This window comes from Mauremys mutica, chromosome 3, assembly GCF_020497125.1.
Source record: "Mauremys mutica isolate MM-2020 ecotype Southern chromosome 3, ASM2049712v1, whole genome shotgun sequence".
Classification (NCBI taxonomy): Eukaryota; Metazoa; Chordata; order Testudines; family Geoemydidae; genus Mauremys; species Mauremys mutica.
The window spans coordinates 97,475,518-97,498,874 of NC_059074.1; the positions used below are offsets into that span (position 1 = coordinate 97,475,518).

The window sequence follows — 23,357 nt, forward strand, 5'->3', positions numbered from 1 at the left end:
CTTTAGTGTCGGTATTATGGTGACTGATCTGCACACTTTGAAATCCTCGTCTCCTCTAAATTCCATCCTCCAATGGCCATTCCAATCTTTCATAAAGGACCCATCTCTCTCTGTCATGTGCAGTTACCACCCATCCACTTCCTATGACTATTTTAACCAGACTGGGATCCACGTGACGTTCCCTTTCATTCTCCATTGGTGCTATTCCTGACTAGTCACAACAGATATAACTAAAGGCTTCCCCAGCTACTCCAACTTTTTGTTACCTGAGTTCCAACATTAGTGATAAAACTATCTTAAATATTTATTAACAGAATTATTTTATATCCTACAGTAGTACTAATAAAATGAAGAAAGTAACACCAAATACCTTTATCTGTAAGTTATTTAACTAGCATTCTACAGTATCAAAAATGGGAATAAACTATATGTCCATCCATGGCGCAAGGACAATCAATTTCAATGTATAGACATTAAAAATATCATATTCCACTCTTCTATAGTGCAGCAAAGAATCCTGTGGCACCTACATTCACCCACGAAAGCTCATGCTGCAAAACGTCTGTTAGTCTATAAGGTGCCACGGGATTCTTTGCTGCTATATTTTTCTATGGTTTCCCATTTCTATTCCTCCTGACACCCTCTTCATCTTGATGATACTTCTCTCCCTGTTCCCCAAGCCATCCATTTTTATCTCCAGATCAACCAATTTGCTTTCTCTCTACCACCTAAAGCTTGGTATTAACATCAGTTAGCATATCTAAATGTTCATTTATGCCTGCCTGAATTTCGTTCACTCTACCAATGAGTTCTACATCTGTTATGAATTCCCTGTAGAATCTGTGTTGCAGATTTCCTTGATATCATTTCAGGCAATTCTCTAATGTCTGCCTTTGTGGGAGACACATCCCTATCTTTCCCTATTGCATTCTGTTTATGAGGGCAACATGGTGAGTTCCACAATTTGCTGCTTCTTTTGGCAGCTCACAAAGAAGCTTTCATTATTCAGAGGTGCTTTTCTTAACAAACATCTGAGGATTTCCAGACACTTGTTAGCTGGGATTTCAGGTTCTCAAACTCATTTAAACTGGCACATGTAAAAACTACTGCAGTGGAGTTTTAGTGCATGACTAAGCAGCAGCCATCTTGCTGAACTTGAGGCTGCTTGCCTCCCTATCATTATGTAGGACTTATTTTTGGGTTACTACAGTGGTAGATGGGGAAAGAGTGCAAAACAAAACAAAACAAAAAGTGAGAATCCATAAAGGTGGGGGTGACTTCTGTGGGGCAGCAGGCCTGCTAGTAGATTTTCCAAGCGAGAAGTTAGAGGAGAGGAACAGGACTCACTCAGATCCTATATTTTCATGGGCATATATTTTTCTACTTAAGAATTGTATATTTCCCCTTATTTCTAATATCAAAGAATTATTGATTCTTGAAGTCTGGCCTTATCTATTTCTTCCTAGCAGCCCTGCATGCATTTTCTATTTTAATATTTATTTAGGAAGTTTAGCTTCCTGCTGCACAGCATAAACATCTTTATTAAACCTACCTTATATAGACCCACAATTCATGAGAAATATCTCTGAAAGCAGAAAAAGTAATGGTTATGTGAAAGGAAAGGAGGGGCTGCAGCAAAAATCATTTGCTTAAGTATACAGCTTATCTTTTATTGATTTAATTCTAGACAAGTCTTCATTCTGCTGTGAATACAGATGTGAGAAATATGTTAATGACAGATTTTGGTAGTTCCATCCGTAGAACTGCAAAGCCAAATGGAAGTGATCACTTTTCTTTTCATTTTTTTAGATTTTGTGATTCAAAAAATACTGCAGACCATTAAAAAAATAATCAAGAAATATCATAACATTGCAAGAACTTCCTGAAAGACGATAATGGTCTTTAGCATAGAATCATAGTTAACTATCATGTCTTGATGCTTACTGATAACTCAACTAAATTCCAATTTGTACAATTACATTCTCTCTTCCTCAGTTCAAGAGTTGAGCAAATAACTGGCCATGATTAACTTCCTCAGCCCTAAATTCTGCAAGGTAGTTAAAGACATACCTAACTTAAATCACATAAATAGTCCCAAGTTAGGCATATGCAATAGTACCTTGCTGAAACAGGTCAACAGTGGATTTAACCTGTCTCTGCTTACTGAGAGCCCAATACTGCCAACTTTACTCCTCTTGAGACACTTGTGCTTCACACGTACTGTCCATGAAGTTGTAAGAATGGCAGGATTAGGCCACAGTGTAGGCTGTGATTTCCATGCGTAGGCTGTGATTTCCTTGTTATTAGAATTTACTTGATAATTTTTTGTTGAGTTAGTTTTTTGTTTGTTTTGTTTTTTAAATAAAGACTATTGCTCAATGCTTAACAGTTTTCTCAATCTATTTGATAGTCACTCTTTAAAACCTGAGCTGTGTAAATTGTGATTGGTAACATACAGTAGGTCACATGATACTTTTTTCTGTTTCCCAAGTGTAGTATTATTATTGTTATTATTTATTTTCTTTTTCTTTTTGGTATTACTGTAGCACTGAGAAGCCCCAGTCATGGAGCAGGACCTCATTGTGCTAGGTGCTGTATGCTTATAATCAGAAAGAAAGCTAGAAAAGGGCCACTACAGTTTTGAATCTCTCAGGAAGGGTGGCAGTTTAAGTAGAGTTAGCAGATAAATAAGATTAGGGATCTTCAGAAAATCTTAAACCTCTTCCTTGCTGGACCGCACAGGCCTCACCTGATACACCCTTCTAGATTTAACAGCCAGGTGAAAAGTTTACGTTTAGTTTTTGTTTTGTCACATTCACTGTGTGTGCTCCTAATTGTGAAGGGTGCATTCAAATCTTTGTCTGGTTCATTTACTTGCCAGAGCTCTGGCAAAGGTTTTGGGAAATCATGTCAGCCTGCTGTACTAAATATATAAAATATACAAAACTCATTGTATTTTCTGGTCTTGTGACTTTCTGCCATTGACAGAAAGCAGTTGTGTGTGCATGCATGCACAGTTCTAGTTTTGTCCACAATAGAAAACGAAGAGAGGGAAATTCATCCTGAGGAAATTAGAATATTTTCCCTGCTGTTTGGAAGGTGGGCTTTTTTATTTCGTTCTTTAAGGATACCCAGACTTATCATTGTTAATATTTTCTACATTTCTGAGCAGAGCGTGAAGTTAAAGGAAACTTTCCAATGATTTCAGTGGGCTTCGGATCAGGCCCTAATTGCTCAGTGATTGTTTCCCACCAGTCCTGGTTGCGTGGGAAGGTTATAAGACTAAGCATTAGAACAAGGGGTCTCAAACTTTTTTTTCATAGTATGACCAACATCTTGATAGAGGGGTTATCTCACACAGACCTCGTCTTCCCCTCCTCCTTTTTTCCAGCTTTTCTCACAAACTTATCAGATCTTTCTTTTAATACTGTGTTTGGCCAAAAGTAGAAGCTGGAAACAAAAAACAGATCCAGTTCCATGTGACCAACCAGTTCTCTGTGGATCACCCGGTGCTTCCAAAACCATAATTTGTGGACTACTGTATTAGAAATGATCCAAGACAAATTATTTACTAAGCGTAATGCTCACAAGATACCATGCCCCATATGGTTATCATGAGAAATAGCTACAAATTTAGGTTCTGCACCACCATCAGCAGAAATAATAAACCAATTCACTTTGGAACATTCACTATATAGAGTCATGCTTCAAGAAAAAACAACAACATGTAAGTAGGCATACAGTACGTGTTTTATCATCACCGGTCCAAGTTGTGTAGTAAGGCATAAGAATAAATGGGACCAATGGCTTTCAATGTGCAAAGATGTGTGTAGGTTTTCTTTTTGTCTCAAACTCTGATCTGCACTTGGGAGAACGCTGCTACTGCGACACTGGCCCATGGTCTCCGATGGATAACAATTAGCCTGCTCAACGAGAAAACTGACAGAAGAAAGATATAAAGGAACAAGTCAAGAAAGAATGCTAAAGTCACAGTGTGACATCACATCTACCCACAACCCTTAAGTGATTTGATAAGGAAAATGATAGAGAAAGTGTCTCTCTGATTCCCCCAAGGCAGATGATTATAACACAACTGCATGACTTGTCATGTGTTGCTCTTTCTTATAACTACAGATAGTGATCATCTGACAATCACAGGAGATCCGTGGCATTCACAGACTTTGAATCATGAGCCATAAATCCAGGAGATATAACTGTATACTATAAAAGTCTGGACTGAGACTATGAATCTCTCTCTTTGGCACTTATCGGTCCCCATGTCACAATCAATCAGAAGTGATGCTGTGGCACAACAAATAGCTCCTAAGAGTCTTTACGTTGCCTTAGAGGAAACAACATAACACACCTTCCCCTTTGCCCTTTGCAGTTATACTCCATCACGCTGGTTCAACAATTTTCCTGTCCAATGCACAATCATTTTCCAGTACTAGGGACACATATAATGCTCTTTGCTTCGAAAAGCAACTGTCTGAAAGGACTGAAAAATCTCTGATTTTGACATGACTCCTCTACATATCTTTTTCATGGTGTAAGAAGTTAGCTAGATAATATCACCATGTAGAATGCAAATGCCTCTAATGGTGAGACAAATTCTGCTCTAGAGTGTACACTAGTATCTTAAATAATATATTACCTTTATTTAGTTTTTTGCATCTGATCTCAATATACTATAATTAAAAGAATCACTCTGGCCGAGCACAGGAACACTACTTGATGGATAGGACAGGAAGAGAGGAAGAATGCCATATTCATAGTGAAACTTTTAAAAAAAGAGACTTTTAATCCAATATTGCTCTGACTGAACAAAACAACCAGCTTTGAAATGACTATAGATTCAGAGCCATATAAAATGACTTCATTGCATTCTAAAGAATCAGCAAACACCTGAAGTACAAATGGAGGGACCCCCCTTCAGTAGGATGCAGACAAAGCTCTTCAATGAGGCTGCCAGCCCAGCATCACCAGAGAGAAGAGCAGCTCAAACTAGGACATTCCCTGCAGAATGGTGCAGTCTCCCATCAAAGTCAGGAGGCTCTAGGTTTTAGCTGCTCTTTGCACTGATCATAGGCCACAGTGTAGCATATGCCTGACTTCCAATGGAATGTCCCCAATTCAACACATGCCTAAATGCTTTGCTGGATCCGGGCCTTAGAGAGGAGATGATCTAGGCTGTTTCTTTAAAGTTAGAGCTATTCTATGCAAGACCTGTATCATTAGAGCTCCCCCTCTCTCTTGCTGCATCCAGAGACAAACAGCAAGGGGGATTCTACTTATAGAGATGTAGCCTACATTACCCCAACCCACTCACAGCCATAGACTTCAAGTAATGGCGAGAGTGATGCTGGGCAGTGTTGTATCTGTCTCCCTCTGGCCATAGGATGGTTGAGATGATGTCTGTGGACTGACCTGTGACTAAGAGGAGCTGATCATGTCTTCTTCAAATGTCTTCAAATATTTGGACCTGTTTGGGTATATATCTTTGGATTCATGGATTAACCAAGCAAGAAATTATTAAAATTGATAGGTTCTTTACTTGCATAAAGGTAACTTAATCAAACCCATTGGCTTATGCCAGTGATTTCAAAAGGGAATAGCCCATTTTGATTTGCTAAGGAATATCTGAGGAAAAGTTCCAAAGGGGAGGAACCGGTCAAGCCATCACCTTCATAAAACTAAAACCATTCAGAAGAGAAAAAAACATTGCTTCTGTTTTCTTGCTATTGGCGATGGTGGCTACTATTGCTATTAGCTACTGACCTCTGGCCTATGCTTCCTTCATCCTGTTCCCAGCCAATGGGAGCTGCAGGAAGTGGCGGCCAGCACATCCCTGCGGCCCACACCGTTTCATGCAGCTCCCATTGGCCAGGAACAGCGAACCGCGGCCACTGGGAGCTGCGGAGGGCCGTGCCTGCAGACGGTCAATGTAAACAAAATGTGTCACGGCCTGCCAGCAGATTACCCTGATGGGCCATGTGCCGAAGGTTGCCGACCCCTGTCACAGAACCTTTATCCTTTCATTTCCTTAGTCCATAGGTCTTGCCATTCCTTTGCAAGCTCTTCCATGGCCACACTTTTAAAGCCTTGTTTACTTAAGGATATCTTAATATCCACTCCTTCATTTTTTAGAGCATGTTTTGCTGCTGTCAGCCATCTCACTTCCAGGTATTCCAATATGCAATAGCATCCATGGTATTGTAACACAGATACCTGCTTAATTCTACAGTTAGGAACATTATTTCAATTACGTCATTTCTGCTTTCTGAAGTCCCTGTTCTGATTGTCATTATGCTTGACGAGCAATCAGATAAAATTACAGCTGCAGCCCATTGCACATCTCTTATCCATGTTAGTGCGAACATTATCCCCATCAGTTCAGTTGTCAGAATGGTCACATCATTTAATAGCATTTTAGATTTCTGAATTCCAAGACCAGGAACACAGAAGGCTGTTCCTACTCTACTTGTGCTGTCATCTTTTGATTCTTCTGTAGAAACTTGGCAAAGGTGGCCTCATTTTTCATAAATAAATTCAGGAATTTCATTCAGAATGTGTGGGGTTTTCCTTCTCTCAGTTTTCTCCCTCTACAATTCCAAATCCTCAAATGGGGGAATAATTTGCAGCTGAAATTTGATTTCCCATGACTAAAAATGTTTAGGTCTCTCCATTTTTCTTTTTTACAGGTCTCCATCCATTTTTTTAACATGGATAGTATGAGGAAGTCTGTGGCAATCTACATAGTTTTGTCTACTAAGCTCCCAGCAATCCTCATAAATCTGTTGTGTACTTCTATTTTCAGGTTCCCCTTTTAGTTTTGCCCAAAAGTTTAGATATAATAGCTTCATCCTTGGATTTATACATACTTCTCCAGTGGCTACTGGCAGCACACACCCTGGCGTTGTTATCATTGCACCACATGCCAATCGCAGAGCTTGGGTGCGGAGCAGTTCCAAGTTTCTTACAGTTGTTTCTGAGGCTGAACCAAAAGCTTGGCATCCATAATCTAAAACTGGTCTTACCAATGCTCTATACATTTTCATCAGTATCTTATTATCTGCACCCCAGTTTTTTCCAGCTACACTTTTAAGTAAGTTTTGTATGATATTATCTATGTCACTTTCCCAGTTAATTATTTTTAATTAAACATGACTTCTAGGAACATAAACTTTTGAACTATCTGAATTTTTTCACCATAAAGAAATAAGTCCCATTTTTCCTTAATTTTCTTCCTGGATAAAAGCATTCTCTTTGTTTTTGCAAGTGAGAATTTAAATCCCCAATAATTTCCCCACCTGGAAATTGTGCGGTGTGCCTCATCTGTCTTTTCTACAGCTACTTGAAGTCTTTTATGCTCAGTCCACGTAGCATAGCCATCTGCAACAAGGAAAATACCTATTCCTGTCTGCACACTTTCTGGGAGGTGATTTATAATAATGGAAAACAAAGTAGGTCTGATAATATTCCCTCATAGAGCTCCATGGGTAAGCTTGTAGGTTTTTGATGTTCCCACTATGACTTGTATGGTTCTGTCACTTAAAAAGTCCCTTATCCACCAAAACATTCTCCTTTTTATTCCAGCTTTGGCTAGTTTATATAAGAGGCCAGGAAGACTTTTACCACAAAGTTCTTTGTCCTTATGCTTTTTTGTACCTCTGTTTGTAATCTGATTATATGGTCAACTGTGCATTTTTCTCTCTCTTTCTCCACTTTGTATGTCCACAAGTCTTACATTTATCATTTTTTCCATGATCTTCCCCGCATACATTCTGAGGGCAATGGGCCTGTAAGTGTCAGGTCTTGCATGTACCTTGCCTGGTTCCCTCACTGGTATTACCAATACTTGTTTCCGTTCTACTGGCAGCTATCTTTTTCCCAAAATATCATTATATAACTGCAACAGAATCTTTAGACTTTATTCTGACAAGTGTTGACGCATTCCATTACTTATATTTAAGGTTAAGATTTTGTCACGGTTATTTTTAGTAAAAGTTACAAGTCGCAGACAATAAATAAAAATTCACGGACGCTTGTGACCTGTCTGACTTTTACTAAAAATAATGGGGGAGGAGGGACTGATGGGACAACTGAAGCCTAAGCCCAAGCCACAGCAGCTGGGAGCTCCAGGGGCCCCAACACTCGCAGTGACTGAGAGCTTTGAGGTCTCCCCGCTGCCCACGGCGACTGAGAGCTCTGGCTCATGGGCTGACAGCTATGGGCCCGCCACCCTGGGCTGAAGCAGAAAATGTCACAAAGGTCTCTAAAAAAATCACAGACTCTGTTACTTCCATGACATAATTTTGTCCTTCCTTATATTATCTTTATCTGGAGCTGTATTTTTCCTTTTTCTAGTGGCTAAAATAAGCTCCTACATACTAAAACTTTTGTTTAACGCATCATCAGCATATTCTCGCCAGCCATTTAATAGTTCACAGTAATCCTCAATAAACCTCCATGTTTTTCACAAAACCTATTTCTTTGATTCATATCACTACTGACCTTTTGGAATTCTTTTGCTAAAATGTCTGCCTTTCCTAAGTTGGAGACCTTAGTTTCATTGCTTCATTATTTAAGACTTTTACTTCCAATTCCAGTCATTCTTTGAATTTGCTTATATATTTCTGAAAACCTTGAACCTAGCAACATATATTTCTCCAACATTCTTTTTTTGTCATTCTGATAATTCTTTGCATCACCACCTTACAGCTTTTATAATTCTTTAAGTCTTTAGTATTCACTATATGTTTGTTTGCTTGGATGCCTTATTTCTTTCCTTGATTGCTAATTTGCAATCCTAATTCCACCAGGGAACCGAATTTCTAAATCGGGGGAAATTTGGTGTTTTGTAGATGGCCAGATCAGCTGTCGCTGTAATTCTTTTTATTACGTTGTTATAGAATTTTCCTAGATTGTCAGTTGTACAGCTACTGCATAAATATTCATTATCCTTAATCTTGAAAGGGTCCCAATTAGCTTTTTAAAATTCCAGTTCAGAACTCTTTTCATGTTTTTTGACATTTCTTCAGCCTTAATACCCAATAAGTATAGGAAGTGATCATTTCCCATTTACTAGCTTATTTTATTTGTTGCAATTCCCAGATCCAAAACTGAAGAGGATCCATCCAATCAATTAAATCTAGTAGGTGCTACTGTGTTCAATATACCGTTATGCATATCAATAAATTGTTCTAAACATTTACCATTTCAGTCAGTTTTCTTACTTCACCATAGCACATTATGACTATTAAAGTGTCTGCAAATTATCAAAGGGTTTTTGACATTACATAATTTTTCTAGCTCTAAATTAACTAATTTTTACATGGATTATAAAAATTATATATCTGTATGTAAGTGATTTTGTTCTGCATGGGAATCTTAATAGCATTATATTCAGAACATAGTTTCTGCGCATCCATTTTGATGTAGCTAAATCCTCCCCTCGTTTGGTAGCGTCTCGATCCCTCCAGAGTACATCATACCTCCGTAGATTGAACACAAGTTTACTTATTGCCAGTCTTCCTTGCACACATATTACATTAGGCGTTTTTCCCCATTTTAGAGATGGCTTTCTTAAATTCCTGTCTATGCACTATTAAACCATGCACATTCCAGCTAAGGATCATTAAGATCATGTTATTTAAGCTATATTATTGCCTTCAGTCAAAATCCTGTTAATATGGTCTATTGAGAGGTTGTCTGTCTTTACATATTTTTCTGCTGCATTTGCTGTGATTTCAAACCTTTGAGGTTTTTTCTCCATCTGCAAGGTGCAGTTAATTACTTCTATAATGAGCACTATACACTTCTCTTTACTTACAAGCAATACATCATCTCCCATTCCTCTTATATTCTCCTCCCTGATCAGAGATGTGTTCTGCTGCCCCTGAACATCTTTTTTTTTCTTGTGTATTTTTTTCTATTTTCTGCAGTGTGTATCTTTTGATAGCCTCTGCATGAGATACTTTGTGAACAGGTTTCATTTTTCTCTAGCTTATTCTCCTACTGCACATCCTTTATTGCTGCACTGTGCTTTCCCCCGCAAGTGCTGCATTTATGTTCTGTTCCTTCTATACACTTGTCATGGGAGTTATTTCCTCCACATGTACTGCACCACATTGTACCCTTACAAATGGCTGTCCAAACCTTTGACAATTAAAGCTCCTCTCCTGCAGTGTGGGGAGTAGGAATATATGATTTAACCCCAAAATATTGATAATCCATTTGGATCCTACTGGGAAGTGTTCTACCTTTAAGTGTTACATGTACAGTCATAGATGGCCTTCCCGCCCCCCATTACTAAGTAGCCATTTAACAAACAATAATTTATCTTCACCTATACTCTTTTCTATATCATCCTCAGATAATCCTTGTAGCATTTCATACATAACCCTTCTTACTTCAATCAGGAATTTAGGCTGTTGAGAAGTAACTTTCACTTTCCCTAAGGTTACAGTTTTTAGAAGTTTTTCAGCTTGTTCTTTATGTGTACACTCTATCAATAGATCACCACACAGCAATTATTTTAGCTCTTTGAATGACTCCAACACTTGGCTTTATCCATTCTGCCATTTTCAGGGGTTCAACATCCTCTGTTTTCACATCGTCTCTCTCTGGTCTAACAGTTATAAAATGCTGACTTCTATCCTGGTTTTTTAAATGTCTATGAATTCCTTATTCTTCAAACCTGATATAGCTAATTTTTTTTTATTTTTCCTGATCCGAGACCATCCCTCATCCCTTGTTTTTTCTCCTTCATAATCCAAGACAATTTTCTCTTTTTCCCCACTGACCTCCATTGTCAGGTTCAACGTTCAGCCTCATTTCAGCTGGGGGCCAGCTGCAGTCCTCCACCCTTCCTCCTCCTCAACTGCTTGTCAGCCAGCCTTCTCTCTCCACCATCCTCAGCTACTGCCTCCTTTCTCCACTAGCTGCCCCCGCCAGGCCCCTTCCCCTTTGGTTCTGTGGCACAGCAGGCTCACTTCCTGAGTCTATGGCTGCTCTCCACTGGATTTCACAGACAGGTTATGACAAAGTCTGTCACCTTTCCCAGGATGATTAAAAATTGCAGAATAGCTTTTTTAAGTGGGCCCCATTTTCCTTGCATTCTGTACAAGTGTTGCAAAGAAAATTTTATTACTCCAAGGTTTCTGAGTTTTCCGTATAAATATCTCCTTTTACTGGTACAGTCTTTACAGGTCCAGGAGAGATGATCTATTGTTTCTCAGACCTTAAATCCATCCTTAAATTTTTTGTTAGAAATAGATTACTATTTAATCCACAATGACCTGTTAAAATTCTGAATAGGGCCACTTCACTCTCCTCTCAGGTCTTTGGATTATATAAACATTTTCAACTATTGGGCATACTTCACATATTCCCTCCTTTCCCCCGCCTTCGTTTCACGTAGCCACAAGTTCCTGCCATTCCTTCCTTATCTCATTTTTGATTAAGTGTGTACATTCAATTTGCTTAATGGGATGTCTAGACCAACTTGTTCATGCTCAATAGCATTTTTTGCCTCTTTGTCTGCCTATGCGTTGCCAGCAATCCCTACATGTGCCAGGATCCATGCTATTACCACAGTCAGATTGCATTGCACTAATTTGTTTGTTAGCAGCAATATTTCATTAAGTATATCATTTCCAGTTAGGGTGACCAGATGTCCTGATTTTATAGGGACAGTCCCGTTATTCAGGGCTTTTGCTTCCTCTTTGGAGCCATCAATATACATTTGACAGTAATGTCCACACTTACCACAGATATATTGATTTGTTATATCTTGTATTTTAATCATTCTTTTCCTTTTTTTAAATTTTATTATAAAATTCCATGTCTATTGCGGAGAGATGGTTTTCCAGTGATAGAGTATTTTCCTATAGCTATAGATTTTGGCCTCTTGCAACCCTTTCTTTTCACTGGACTAGATGACCTCTCAAAGTCCCTTCAATCGCTATATTTCTGTGATTCCACCCCAGCCAGGAAGCAGCAGGCAGGTGCAGTTAGAGCCTCCTCCATTTCTCTCCTGCCAGGAAACAAGGGTAAAGGAGCAATCAAAGTGAATTCCCAGCTAGGGGCTATCAGCCCAACCAAAGCATGACCAGCTGATGGCAGGAAGCAACCATATCTCCCTTGCAAGGCAGCAGCACCTAGCCGCAGGGCCACCAACCAAAAGACAGCCTTTCACCCAGATCAGGACAAGGAGCAACCAGGGCAGAGCCTCCAGGAGGTGCCAGAGTTAGTTGAACGTCAGCTGGGGAGATACCAGAGCCAGATAGGACCAAGACAATTCCTATGATCCTAAAGTTCATTCCATGCATCAACCTTCTTGGATTTATGTTCTGCTCATTTGGATGTTTGCAGTCATTTATGCAAATGAGGCAATGCAGTGTCATAAAATATGCAGATTAGCCCATTTATCATCTGGGCAAATTTCTGAACCTTCAGACTTAGCAGGTATGTTCAGAAGAAAATTGTAGCCTCCTGCCCCTTGCCCCACCACCACTGGGCAAAAGCAGGAAAACATCAGCGCAGATCCAGGTATTCTCAAAGGCCTCTCTCTGTTCAGGATGGAGAGATAATACATTCTGTTTGACTCTAAATCTATTATATTAGAGCTTGGGGGTTTAATCTTATGAATAAAGGATATCTACTTGTTTCACCTTTCCAGGAAAAGAAAATTTACAAATCTGTATCGAGCTAACATTTTGACTCTTATTTATTTATTTATTTATTGCAAGCTTTCATAAAAATGTCATTTGCTTAAATGTGTTTCTTTATCCAAGTATTTGAAGTCTATGGTTGCAGTCGCTCACAAATGTACAAATGAACCATAATGTATCTCTGTTATTCTAACTGCCTCCTGCTAGCTGCAGTAAAATAACATCTTTTGCACAATACTAATCCAGAGTCAGATACCAGCTCATAGTTCTCACACACATACACACTGGTACAGTGGGCAGTCTGCCGCCTCCTGATTGGTGGTTCAGTTGCCTATGAAATAGACCTCGGGAAGAGTTCTTGGGTTCCCATCCAGTACGTCAGACCACAACATCACACAGGCCTCAGGCCTCTCTACCAATTCTGGAACCCATGCCTTCTATATGTCCCCACTAGCTGGCAGCATGGCTTAATGGATCCTTGCTATTAGGAATTCTCCCTGGACAGCAGCTGGCTGTGAGCTCCCCCTCAGCCTCCATCCCACCCCCCACCCCCTCCCAAAAAAAGGTCAGTGAAGGGGCTTCACCAGCTTGGAGGGAAGACAGAGGAAATCAGCATAGCCTCTTAATTTAATACTTGTATCTGAAGGATTCCACAGGACTGGTATCAGAACAATGTGTATCTTCCCCCCATCCACTTCTCCCTGGGCCTGCTTGCTACTTCTGCATGGATCCTCAGGCCCACGGAAAACTCTCTGTCCTAGGAACAGAGGCAGAAAATGCTGCCACAGAGATGAACAACATTCAGCACATGAGGGGAGAGGCGCAAAGATGTTCCCCTCCAAACGTGGATGCAAAAGGCACAATATGGCCCTTATTTTTTTTTAAAATGTAAACGCATCAATTCCTGTTTGCGTTCCAAGTGGATCATAGTCACCAAGATGTAACTAGTCACATTCTGGAGACTCAACTGCATTAATAATTAATGTAAAATTAGTCTTTTTTTTTCTTTTGGTGGATTTGTATTTGAACAGGAAAGTGAGAGGGCAATGGGAGCTGTGACTAGAGATACACACATAGTCTGAGCAGGCCCTGTACTTGTTTCCCTGCTGAGTCCTCATCAAGTCACCTTTCTATCTATAGTTCTTTCAACGTATAGCAGAAAACCAATGACAAGCACAATTGTTATGGGTTAACTGCTACTAAAAATACTCCCATACTTGTCCATCTATAACGGGCACTTTTGTATGTGCTCTTTGCCTTGGTGAAATATTGAAACTTCAGTAGCTTTATGAAAATCAATACTTTTCATTCAAAAATCTAGTTAATATTTGGATACAATGCAAAATATTCAGAACAAAAATATCTCTGTAGAATGTCTATGTGTAAATTTCAAATACAAATTCAAATTCTGTGATCTCTATCTGAACAAAATTCTCTGTTAATGTATCGAATCAACATGTAGTTCCCATTTTTAAGCATTTAGCTGTAATAGCCCAAATTGTCCCCTCACTTATACACCAGTGCAACAAAGGATTATTCAACCCCAAAGCGCTAGGGCCAGATCTTCAACTGGCCACAGATCAATTTACACCAATGGAGGATTCAGCCCTCAATGTTAAGTTCTAGTCAAGATGTATGGCAGCTCATTTGTCTATCCTGTGGGGTTCACTGCCAACTCAAATGCTGCATGAAGATAAATGAGTTTAACATAAAACACAAGCCAACATAAAATGGAAGCAGATTGTGAAGTATCTCAAACATATGCCAAAGGATATATAATAGAAGAAATGTCCTACCTTCACAGCATGTGGTGCATCCGACACACTTCGCTCTGGTAGAGTAAGAAGAGGTTTTGATTCCAGTGTTGTTGGCTTTTTGGGAGGTCTGGGTGGTGGGAGTAGGACTTGGTTTTCAAATCTCCTCACCATGTAATATTGTTCTTCACTGATCTCTTCCACAATAGTCCTAGTTGGGGAGGATACAGTTTCATCAACAGATTTGCTGAGCAACTGAACAGACATATTTAGACGATACACAGGAATTTCCCAACTGTCCGCAGGATCGCCAGCACTACTGATTAGCAAGTAAGAGTCTGTGATTTCTTCTTCAAGCTGCAGTCCAGGCATAGCAGCCAAGACATCCTCCTCAATGGAGAGATCCCTCACAGACACTTTGACATTAAAGGGCAAGCGGAACTCTTTGCAAAGCTCTGAAAGCTGGTACTGTCTCTTGTCATGAATCACTTCTACAAAGCCGCCTTCCATATACATAGGAAGAAGCACTTCCTTATAGGCCTCACTTAATATTTGTTCACAGGCCAAAACATCTATCACTTTCTTCCTTCCCTGATATATGACTTCACCGGTCTGGCGCTGTTGAACTAGAAACTGGTCTCCAACAGAAACAGAAAACAATTCTGCATGGGGAGAATCAAAGGCTTTAGTTGCTACAACATGAAGCTGCTCCTTGTCACTTCTTGCTATCTCCAGGTCATAGGCAGTTAGAAACTCCCGAGGTCTTCTTTTGAACTTTCCTTTGTAGCTGGCAGGAATTAAAAAGTGTCTTTTGTGGGAATCACTTCTGATCTCAGATGCGAGGATTCTTTTTGCCTGGTACTTTTTGTGAATGACAATTTCCTTCCCAGGACATAATAAATTATAAGGTTGCTGTCTTCCTGTGGGCCCTTCTATTACCTCAGCAACCATAGGAAATTCTTTGCTTGTCCTTTCAAATACATCTTCCATGGATAATGGATGAAGGAAACAGCTAATATCATAAGAGTCTGTTACATCTATGACTTCAATATCTAGATCAGAGAGGATATGAACTATATCCCTTCGAACTGAAAGGAAAAAGGTAAAAGTCAGTTTTTGTTTTCACACTGATTTTGTAATGAAATATACACACTCCAAGAGACAACTTAAAAAAACCCTCTAAGATGATGTACAACAATTGTGTCCACAATTTTGCCAATTATCAATGCAAATATTATAATTTAAAATGTCTATTTCATTTGCAGGAGCAATTAGGCAGTTAGACATCTAATGGAAGAGGAAATAAATGAGATGAGACAATAGAGGTACACAAAATAACAAAATGTACAGAAAAGCTCAATAAAGTGCCCCAATTTACCTTCTCTAAGAATACCAATTGAACAGAAATAAATGTAGTGCATAATGAACTAACAGAACTCATTGCCACAAGATGCCACTGAGGCCAAAAACTAGCAGGATTTTAAAAGGTGATAACATTAATATGGATAATGAAACTAAACATCTACAATTACACTAACTATTATAAAAACCAATACTGCTTTTTTAAAAGAAGAGATATAAACCTTCATGTTCCAGGGTATGTGGTTAGCTTATCCCAGAATTATCCATTATTTGCGCCTTCCTCTGAAGCATCGAGTACTGGCCACTGTCAGAGACAGGATACTGCACTAGATGATCTGATCCCGTACAGCAATTCCTATGTTCTTATAATTGCATTTGCAAAATTGCATGTGCTAGTAATTACAGGTGCAAAATTGAGAATACTATTAAGAGTCATTTGAAAATTTGGTCCTAGCTATTTTCATTATAAACAAGTTCTCAGGACAGTGTAATTGAACAAGGAACATTATTTAAAGGCCTCCTTCATTAAGTTTTTTATTGTACATACATACACATGCTGCATAGCAGATCCTACATTTATACTTTATGTGTTATGATATACTAATTCTTCACTCTTTAAACTCAGTACTTAATGTACATTTTATATAATAAGAATTTATGACATCTGGTCAGCATCTGTGTATGCACACTCTGCCCTTGTCATATTATCATCTTCAGGAGCCAAACATTTTGACTAGTGTGAAGAAATGTTGCCAAACTAAGGGTGATTAGTGAGAATTAAAACAATAGTCTACAAATGGATACATTTTCTATGAGCTGCGGAGGGAGTTACATACATCAATCTAGTTATTGTGGGGGGGTGGGAGAGAGAATGGACACATGTATAGCTCCTGCCCACAGCCTCTGAAAATGTAATTAACCACCCTCTTACCAGTGATCTTTTAATTGAGAACTGAGTTTGCCTTACTTCATTTAAAATCTATAGAGAGAGCTTCACTGTTTTCTAACGAACAGTGAGGATCCATTTTAGGCAGTTCACAAGTAAACAGTTAACCAGGTGCAGAGTGACTCATTTCTAAAATCAACATTTAGGAGACATTTAATGTAGTTTACATATTGAATGCACTGTGAAAAACATACATGTGAATGCAAATAAAAACAAGGCACACATCAGGATGTGGAGTTGAGAGACAAGTGCATATTTCACATTATGTCACAACCATCTGGTAGTTTTTTAGGAAACTAAACTAATTTTTACTTAGGGCTTCGATCCTGCAGTTTGGATCTAAGTGGGCATAGGGATACAGCTATGTGGATTGCAGGACTGGGGCCCAAACCACTGAATCCAGCCACAGTTTTGAAAAATTGAGTATTTTAGCATGTGAAGATACACAGTAAGCCTATTAGCTGGATATTGGACTTGATGGAATATCTCCAATCAATCATTTAACAAATGTTGTGTCTTGCACAAACAATTGCTGCCCATCCGTCTTTCCTTGTCCTCTGTTTTAGCCATTTACTTATATCATTCCTTGGAGAAATATCCATTGTAAAAGGGTTTTTTGCAAAACATGCTGCTGAATGACATACTAATATGATTCCATTTTCATGGAGCTGTTTCTGATACAGGCATAAGGCAGAAAAACCTTGCAGGAAATTAGGCACCAATCCGGCAGATACTTGCACATGTGCTCAACTTTACTGCTATGATTAATCCACCCAAAGTAGCAAAGTCAAGTGTGTGCATAAGCACTTGCAGGATCTGGGGCTAACAATGTAAATTTCTTCATGGAAAAGCTGAAAAATCTTGACTGTCCAGTATCTTGCAGTGGACAAAATCAATCCTTTTTACAAACAAAAATTATATACATACGTACATAAACACACACAGCAATTTTTAAGTCCTTAAAGAAATGATTCACTTATTCTTTCCTGTTTCATGGGCGTTCTAAAAAATAGTCTGTGCATTTTTTAATTTTGTTTTAGTTAGCTCAGGATAGAGCTCAAATTTTGTTCCTAACCCGGTCACTGCATGCACACAAAAATCTCTAGCTCAAGTTATTTGGTGCTTTAAACCAGTGGCTCTCAACCTTTCCAGACTACTGTACCCCTTTCAGGAGTCTCATTTGTCTTATGTGCCCCAAGTTTTACCTTACTTAAAAACTACTTGCTTACAAAATCAGACATATATACAAAAGAGTCACAGCACAGTATTACAGAAAAAATGCTTACTTTCTCATTTTGTTTGTATGAATTTTTAGTTTGTACTGACTTCACTAGTGCTTTTTATGTAACCAGTTAAAAAACTAGGCAAATATCTAGATGAGTTGATGTGCCCCTGGACAGGGCCGGCTCCAGGCACCAGCTCAGCAAGCAGGTGCTTGGGGCGGCAAGTTGGGCTCTTCGGCGGCGGGTCCCTCAATCCCTCTCAGAGGGAAGGACCTGCTGCCGAATTGCCGCCGAAGAAGAAGAAAGCGGCGCGGTGAAGCTGCCACCTATCGCAATCACAATTGCGATTGCGGACTTTTTTTTTTTCCCACCGCTTGGGGCGGGAAAAACCCTGGAGCCGGCCCTGCCCCTGGAAGACCTCTGCATACCTCCAGGGGTACGTGTGCCCCTGGTTAAGAACCACTATTTTAAACTCAAGCAAGCTGGCCCATCAGGGGGATGAGTTGAAATTCACTTTCTGCTGATGCTGGAGCTAGTAGTGTAGTGGGGATACAGAAGCTCAAGTTACATCTCATCAACTGCTAATCCTATCACTCTGGGTAGTTGCAGTGTAGTCACTTGGCTCTCACTCAAGCTAAGCTAGCTCAGGCAGAGTAACTCAAGTGTAATAATTTGAGCTAATTGTTGCAGTGAAGACAAGCCCTATGTTGGCTTCTGTAATATAATAATAATCCACCTTGTATTCAGAATAGCACCATGTGCAAGAGTATCTCCACACACTTCACAAACAACAATTAAGGCTCCTAACACTGTTGTGACATAGATACTTACCTTTATATCTATTTTACAGATGGCTAAATAGAGCCATACATTAAATGACTGCCCCACAGTAACATAGTTAGTCAATAAGAGTTTCTGGGAATAGAACCCAGAACTCTTAGTTCTCTGCTCTATCTGCTTGAAAAAAAGTTTCCTCTCTAAAGATAATTTAATAGTAGTAGTATCAGTAAAAATGACAATAGCAGATTGTAATAAAAAGATATGGAGCCAGTATTTGAATTAAAGGATGAAGGAAGGAGGAGAAAAATTCTTCCCCTTCTTTCCCCATTTTTAAACTATCAGCAGTAGTAAATATGGTTATGGAATACCCATCTTCTACCTGTCCAAAACAAGCACTGTCTGTAACAGATATTTTGAGCAGTTTGAATTCAGTTTAGAACACGCTGCTAGGCACAGAGATACAGCTCATTAACTTAGATTATTACTTACATTTCATCACTCCTTGGACTTCGTAGATTGGTGCTAGAATCAGACAGCCATCAAAATTCTCAGGAAGTGGATTAGAGGAGTCCCATGTATGTAACATATTGGTAAATTTCACAATCCGGTTTCTACTTTTGGGGATTTTCCATTCAACAATCTCTTTCAGGGTGTAAATATGGTCATCTTCACATTCATAGAACTCTCCTTCTTGTGAGAGTGGCAAAGTAAAGGAGTGAGATTGGTTATCTCTTACCACTCCACAGTTCACAGTCAGTGTCCCATTGACCTCTTCCATGGAGTTGAACATAATCTGCTCACCTTGTTTGATGGTGAAATTTGCCAATTTTATGTCTTCATTGCAATAGAAGCAAGGATGGCCCAGTCGCGTTGGCCCAATAGAAACCTTTCTTGTGATTTCTTCAATGCTGAGATATGGAGTTTTATCAGCCACAATCTTACAAAGACCTAAGAACACGAATGTTATATTATACAAGGGCACTTGGGAAATATTCAAGCATTCACTGTCACATCAACTTTTAGTTCATGAACCCATGGAGCCAATAAAATCAAAACAAAATAAAATATTTATCATTTAAAGTGTGATTGTAGTGTCAGAAAAGTGGCTCTATGAAAACAGAATCATGAAGCTTCATTACTTATTCTCTGAGGATGACATTCAAACCTGTGCAGAAGGCCAGCCAGCACAAGACCTGTGCATCACTTAAGTCCCACTTAAATCTGAATGTTAGAGTTTAAATGGGACTTAAGTGACACATAGGTTCCTATATTGACACTTTGTGCATGTGTAAATTGAATTCTTAACAGCTTTCATAGCAAATATGTTCAAAATATAGAGGGAAAGATAATTTTTTCTAACTGACCACCCTGCAAAATCAACTCAGAGGTGAAAATCAAGCAGCATCCTGCTAGGTTTTCAATACACAAAGAAGTGTAACCCCTTGGGGGTTTAGAGAGCATGGCCCCTTTAAATCTTTTTCCTAGTGGGAAGAGAGAGAGAGTGAGAAAAAAGGAGGGAAACTCCAGGGGGTGGCGCTGGAGCTCAGGGGGAGAGAGAGGGAGCAGCCTGCAGGCCCTCGCAAAGGAAGCAGAGAGAACCTGCCTCCTGAAGCCTGGGAAGGACAGAGAGGCCGATCGGGGACACCCCAGGACAGGAGCCAGGAGGATCCCTGTGCCAGGGAGGAATCGCCCCAGAAGAACAGGCCAGATCTGGACCCAGTATCACGGCTGCCCAGAGCTGTGTGGGGCTGTCAGTACTGGGGCTTGTGACTCTGCGCTGGGAACAAGGAGGGAGGTTGTAGCTAGTTAAGCGGGGAGGTGGTCGCTCTGCGGGTCTTTGCAGAGAGCGGCAGGAGAGGGCACCGGAGGGGTTTGTTGGGGGAAAGTTCACTGGCACCGAAGACGACCAGGAGCCCCCAAGACTCACCACTGGACTGGAACTTTGCTCAGGCCTCCTGAACTCTGTGTGCAGACACATTGCTCGGTGTCTGCCCTTCCAGACTGTGCTACCACTGGGCCCATGGGGCCTTGGCTTGGATGCAGCCCTGTTTTACTGCTTCCCCTATATTTCCCCTTGTTGTATTTCTCCTCTCATTCCTCTGTAAATAAATATCTCCCTTTCTTATACCCATTGTACTTTCTTTGTGTGTGTGTGTGTGTGTGTGTGTGTGTTTTCACTCTGGGGGGTTTGGAACAGGTGCCCCTGAGGTGGAAGGGATTTCTCCTGCTGCATTCCTGCACGCGCCTTCTCTTGGCCAGAGCTGCGTGCAGAGCAGACTCCATCTTGGCCATGAGGGCGCTAAAGTTACAGAAGTATTTTTCAATCTAAATTATTTTCATTTCAGATTAAGGAAAACAACAAACAAGAAAGAATGAATATAAAGTCTCAATGGGAGAAAGTGTGAGAGAGAAAACAGTCTCTCATTCTATAATGTTGCATAGCTGAGGTGAAATACAAAATGACACGACCACTGCAACATGCAGGAGATTCTTCTATATTAAACGGTGCAGCAAACAAAACTGAAAGGAGATGATGTCATTTAGTGACATAGCTGTAGTGTTCTTTCAGGCTTTTGCATCTCCACCTGGAATGAAGATTATGCAAGTGGAATTTAGCTGAAGTTTTGCTGATGATTCATGACGTAGAATAGAATCCTGCTTCATCTACAATAGCTATGCTGGCTTTGGAGAGTGTGCAGGAGTAAACATGTCCCCCCCCACTTCAGTAAAGTGCGCTGATGTGACTCAGACAAAAAACAACAACATTGAGTAAAAACATTTTTATAGTGTCACTTTTCTGACCATCACTACATTAAGACCCCAACCCTTCCAGCAAGTACACATGTGATTAACTTTACACAGTCAGTGGCTTCAAAGTTAAGCACATGCAGGTTTCCAAGGTAGAACAGGGTCTAAAATGTTCTTCACAACATTTGATCCAATGACAGTATTCCCTTTCATCTCTGTTTTTTCTTTTCTTTGCTTATCACTGAAATATTATCACACTCTGTTGCTACTGGTACAGTTGGAGTGTAAACCACAGAGGATTATGACAAACTTGATACATTCCTCTAAGATAGGAAATCAGAGTTTTTACCAACATCTTCATGTTAACAAAAGAAACCCTCCCATGATAAAACTAGCAGCAAGTGAAAAAGAGAATTTAAGTGCTCAGGCACTACAGTGAGGAGTAAACAGAGAACCTTGTAGACTTTCTGATGAAGTGTTCTCTCTTAGAAGCAGGATTTATGCCCTTGTGGAACTGGTTGGGGGGTGCAACCTCCAAATCCCATCTGAGGCCCCATGGGAAATCCGGAGAATAGATCCCAAAACATTCATGTCACCTTAGGAACTGTACTATCCGTGGCTGCACTTGCCATGCTCTAGGCCAGCTTGAAGAGTGGACAGCACAAAGAGTAGATGATGCTTCTCTTAGTTTAGAAGCAATACTTTTATTCCCCAAGCCCAGATAAGACACTTCTAGTTCAAGCATCCTCCACCGATTCTTACATGCAGGATAAAATAATAATAATCAGTTGCTTTGCTACTCCAAAAAGGCAAATTGATGTATTGCTCCCCATCCCCCTCCCCCACACCTGATCATGAAAATGAAGCTTTATGGGACAAATCCAGAGCACGTGCAACTCTATTGTTCTCAGTGTAGTTTCACATACTTATACAAAAAACGAATTTGGTCCTAAATGTTCACATTAATTATCCTTTTTCATGCAGTTCAGTGATTTATAGAGTAAATATTGATCTATATTAAAACAACCAACCCCACCACTGGATTATAAGAGCAAGGGAGAAGAATGTGCCTTAGCATGATTATAGTACAGGCCACCAGATGGATGACACCAGTATTTAGGCACTAGAGCAGCATGGTTTATCATGAGGTAATTACAACTCTGAAGTATTACAAGGCAGAGGCTGCATATGTGCTTCTCTAATCCCTAGGGGCACTATTAATTCATGTTAATCATGCCCTTGGGAACTGTCTTATTAGAAGTCCATACAGCAAGAAAAACATGTACATTTATATATTTGTGAGTGTTTTCCTAGATGAAACGGACAGTTTAGAGAACTGAACAGTTGGGTTTCGTTGAGCTGTGTGATTAAGCTTTCTTTTCACAAGATTCAGCAGTGATAACATTGCCTCATACAGACACTTAAATAATAGTTATACTGTGGTTTTTTTGGCCAGCCATAGCAAAAGGCCAATTTCCCAGAAATTATAACTAAGTTTAATAGATTATTCTAAGCCAAATTTTCAAAAGCAAACACATAGGTTGTGACTGCAAAATATGCATGAATCCAAATTAAGTGGTAACTGCAAGCACATGTGCACCCTCAGAATCAGGCCATCCTCTCCCAATAAGGTAGCAAGGCTCTTTCCTCCCCACAAAAAACACAACCAACCAGACCAAAAGCTCTGCTCACGAGCCTTCCCCAGCCCATCTCTTCCACTTCCCGTTGGGACCACACAAGAGCTATTTCAGTGCCACGGTTAAGATGAAATGCCTACTGTCCCAGGTATGGAGAAAAAGAAGGGACAGGGAGTCACACAGGGCAGCTTGGCACAGTGGAGAGTGCATTTCCATGAGTTCCCCACCTCCTG

The 23,357-nt window shown here is 39.9% G+C and overlaps 1 protein-coding gene across 1 annotated transcript in view; it reads right to left on the reverse strand.

Moving 5' to 3' along the window:
- THEMIS (thymocyte selection associated) overlaps positions 1–23,357 on the reverse strand; it is a 100,764-nt gene that overhangs the window by 55,040 nt on the left and 22,367 nt on the right. The window contains exons 3-4 of the mRNA XM_045008824.1: positions 19,229–19,687; positions 14,471–15,516 (exon numbers count right to left, since the gene is read on the reverse strand). Coding sequence (XP_044864759.1) covers positions 14,471–15,516; positions 19,229–19,687 — 1,505 coding nt within the window. The remainder of the gene's footprint in view (positions 1–14,470; positions 15,517–19,228; positions 19,688–23,357) is intronic.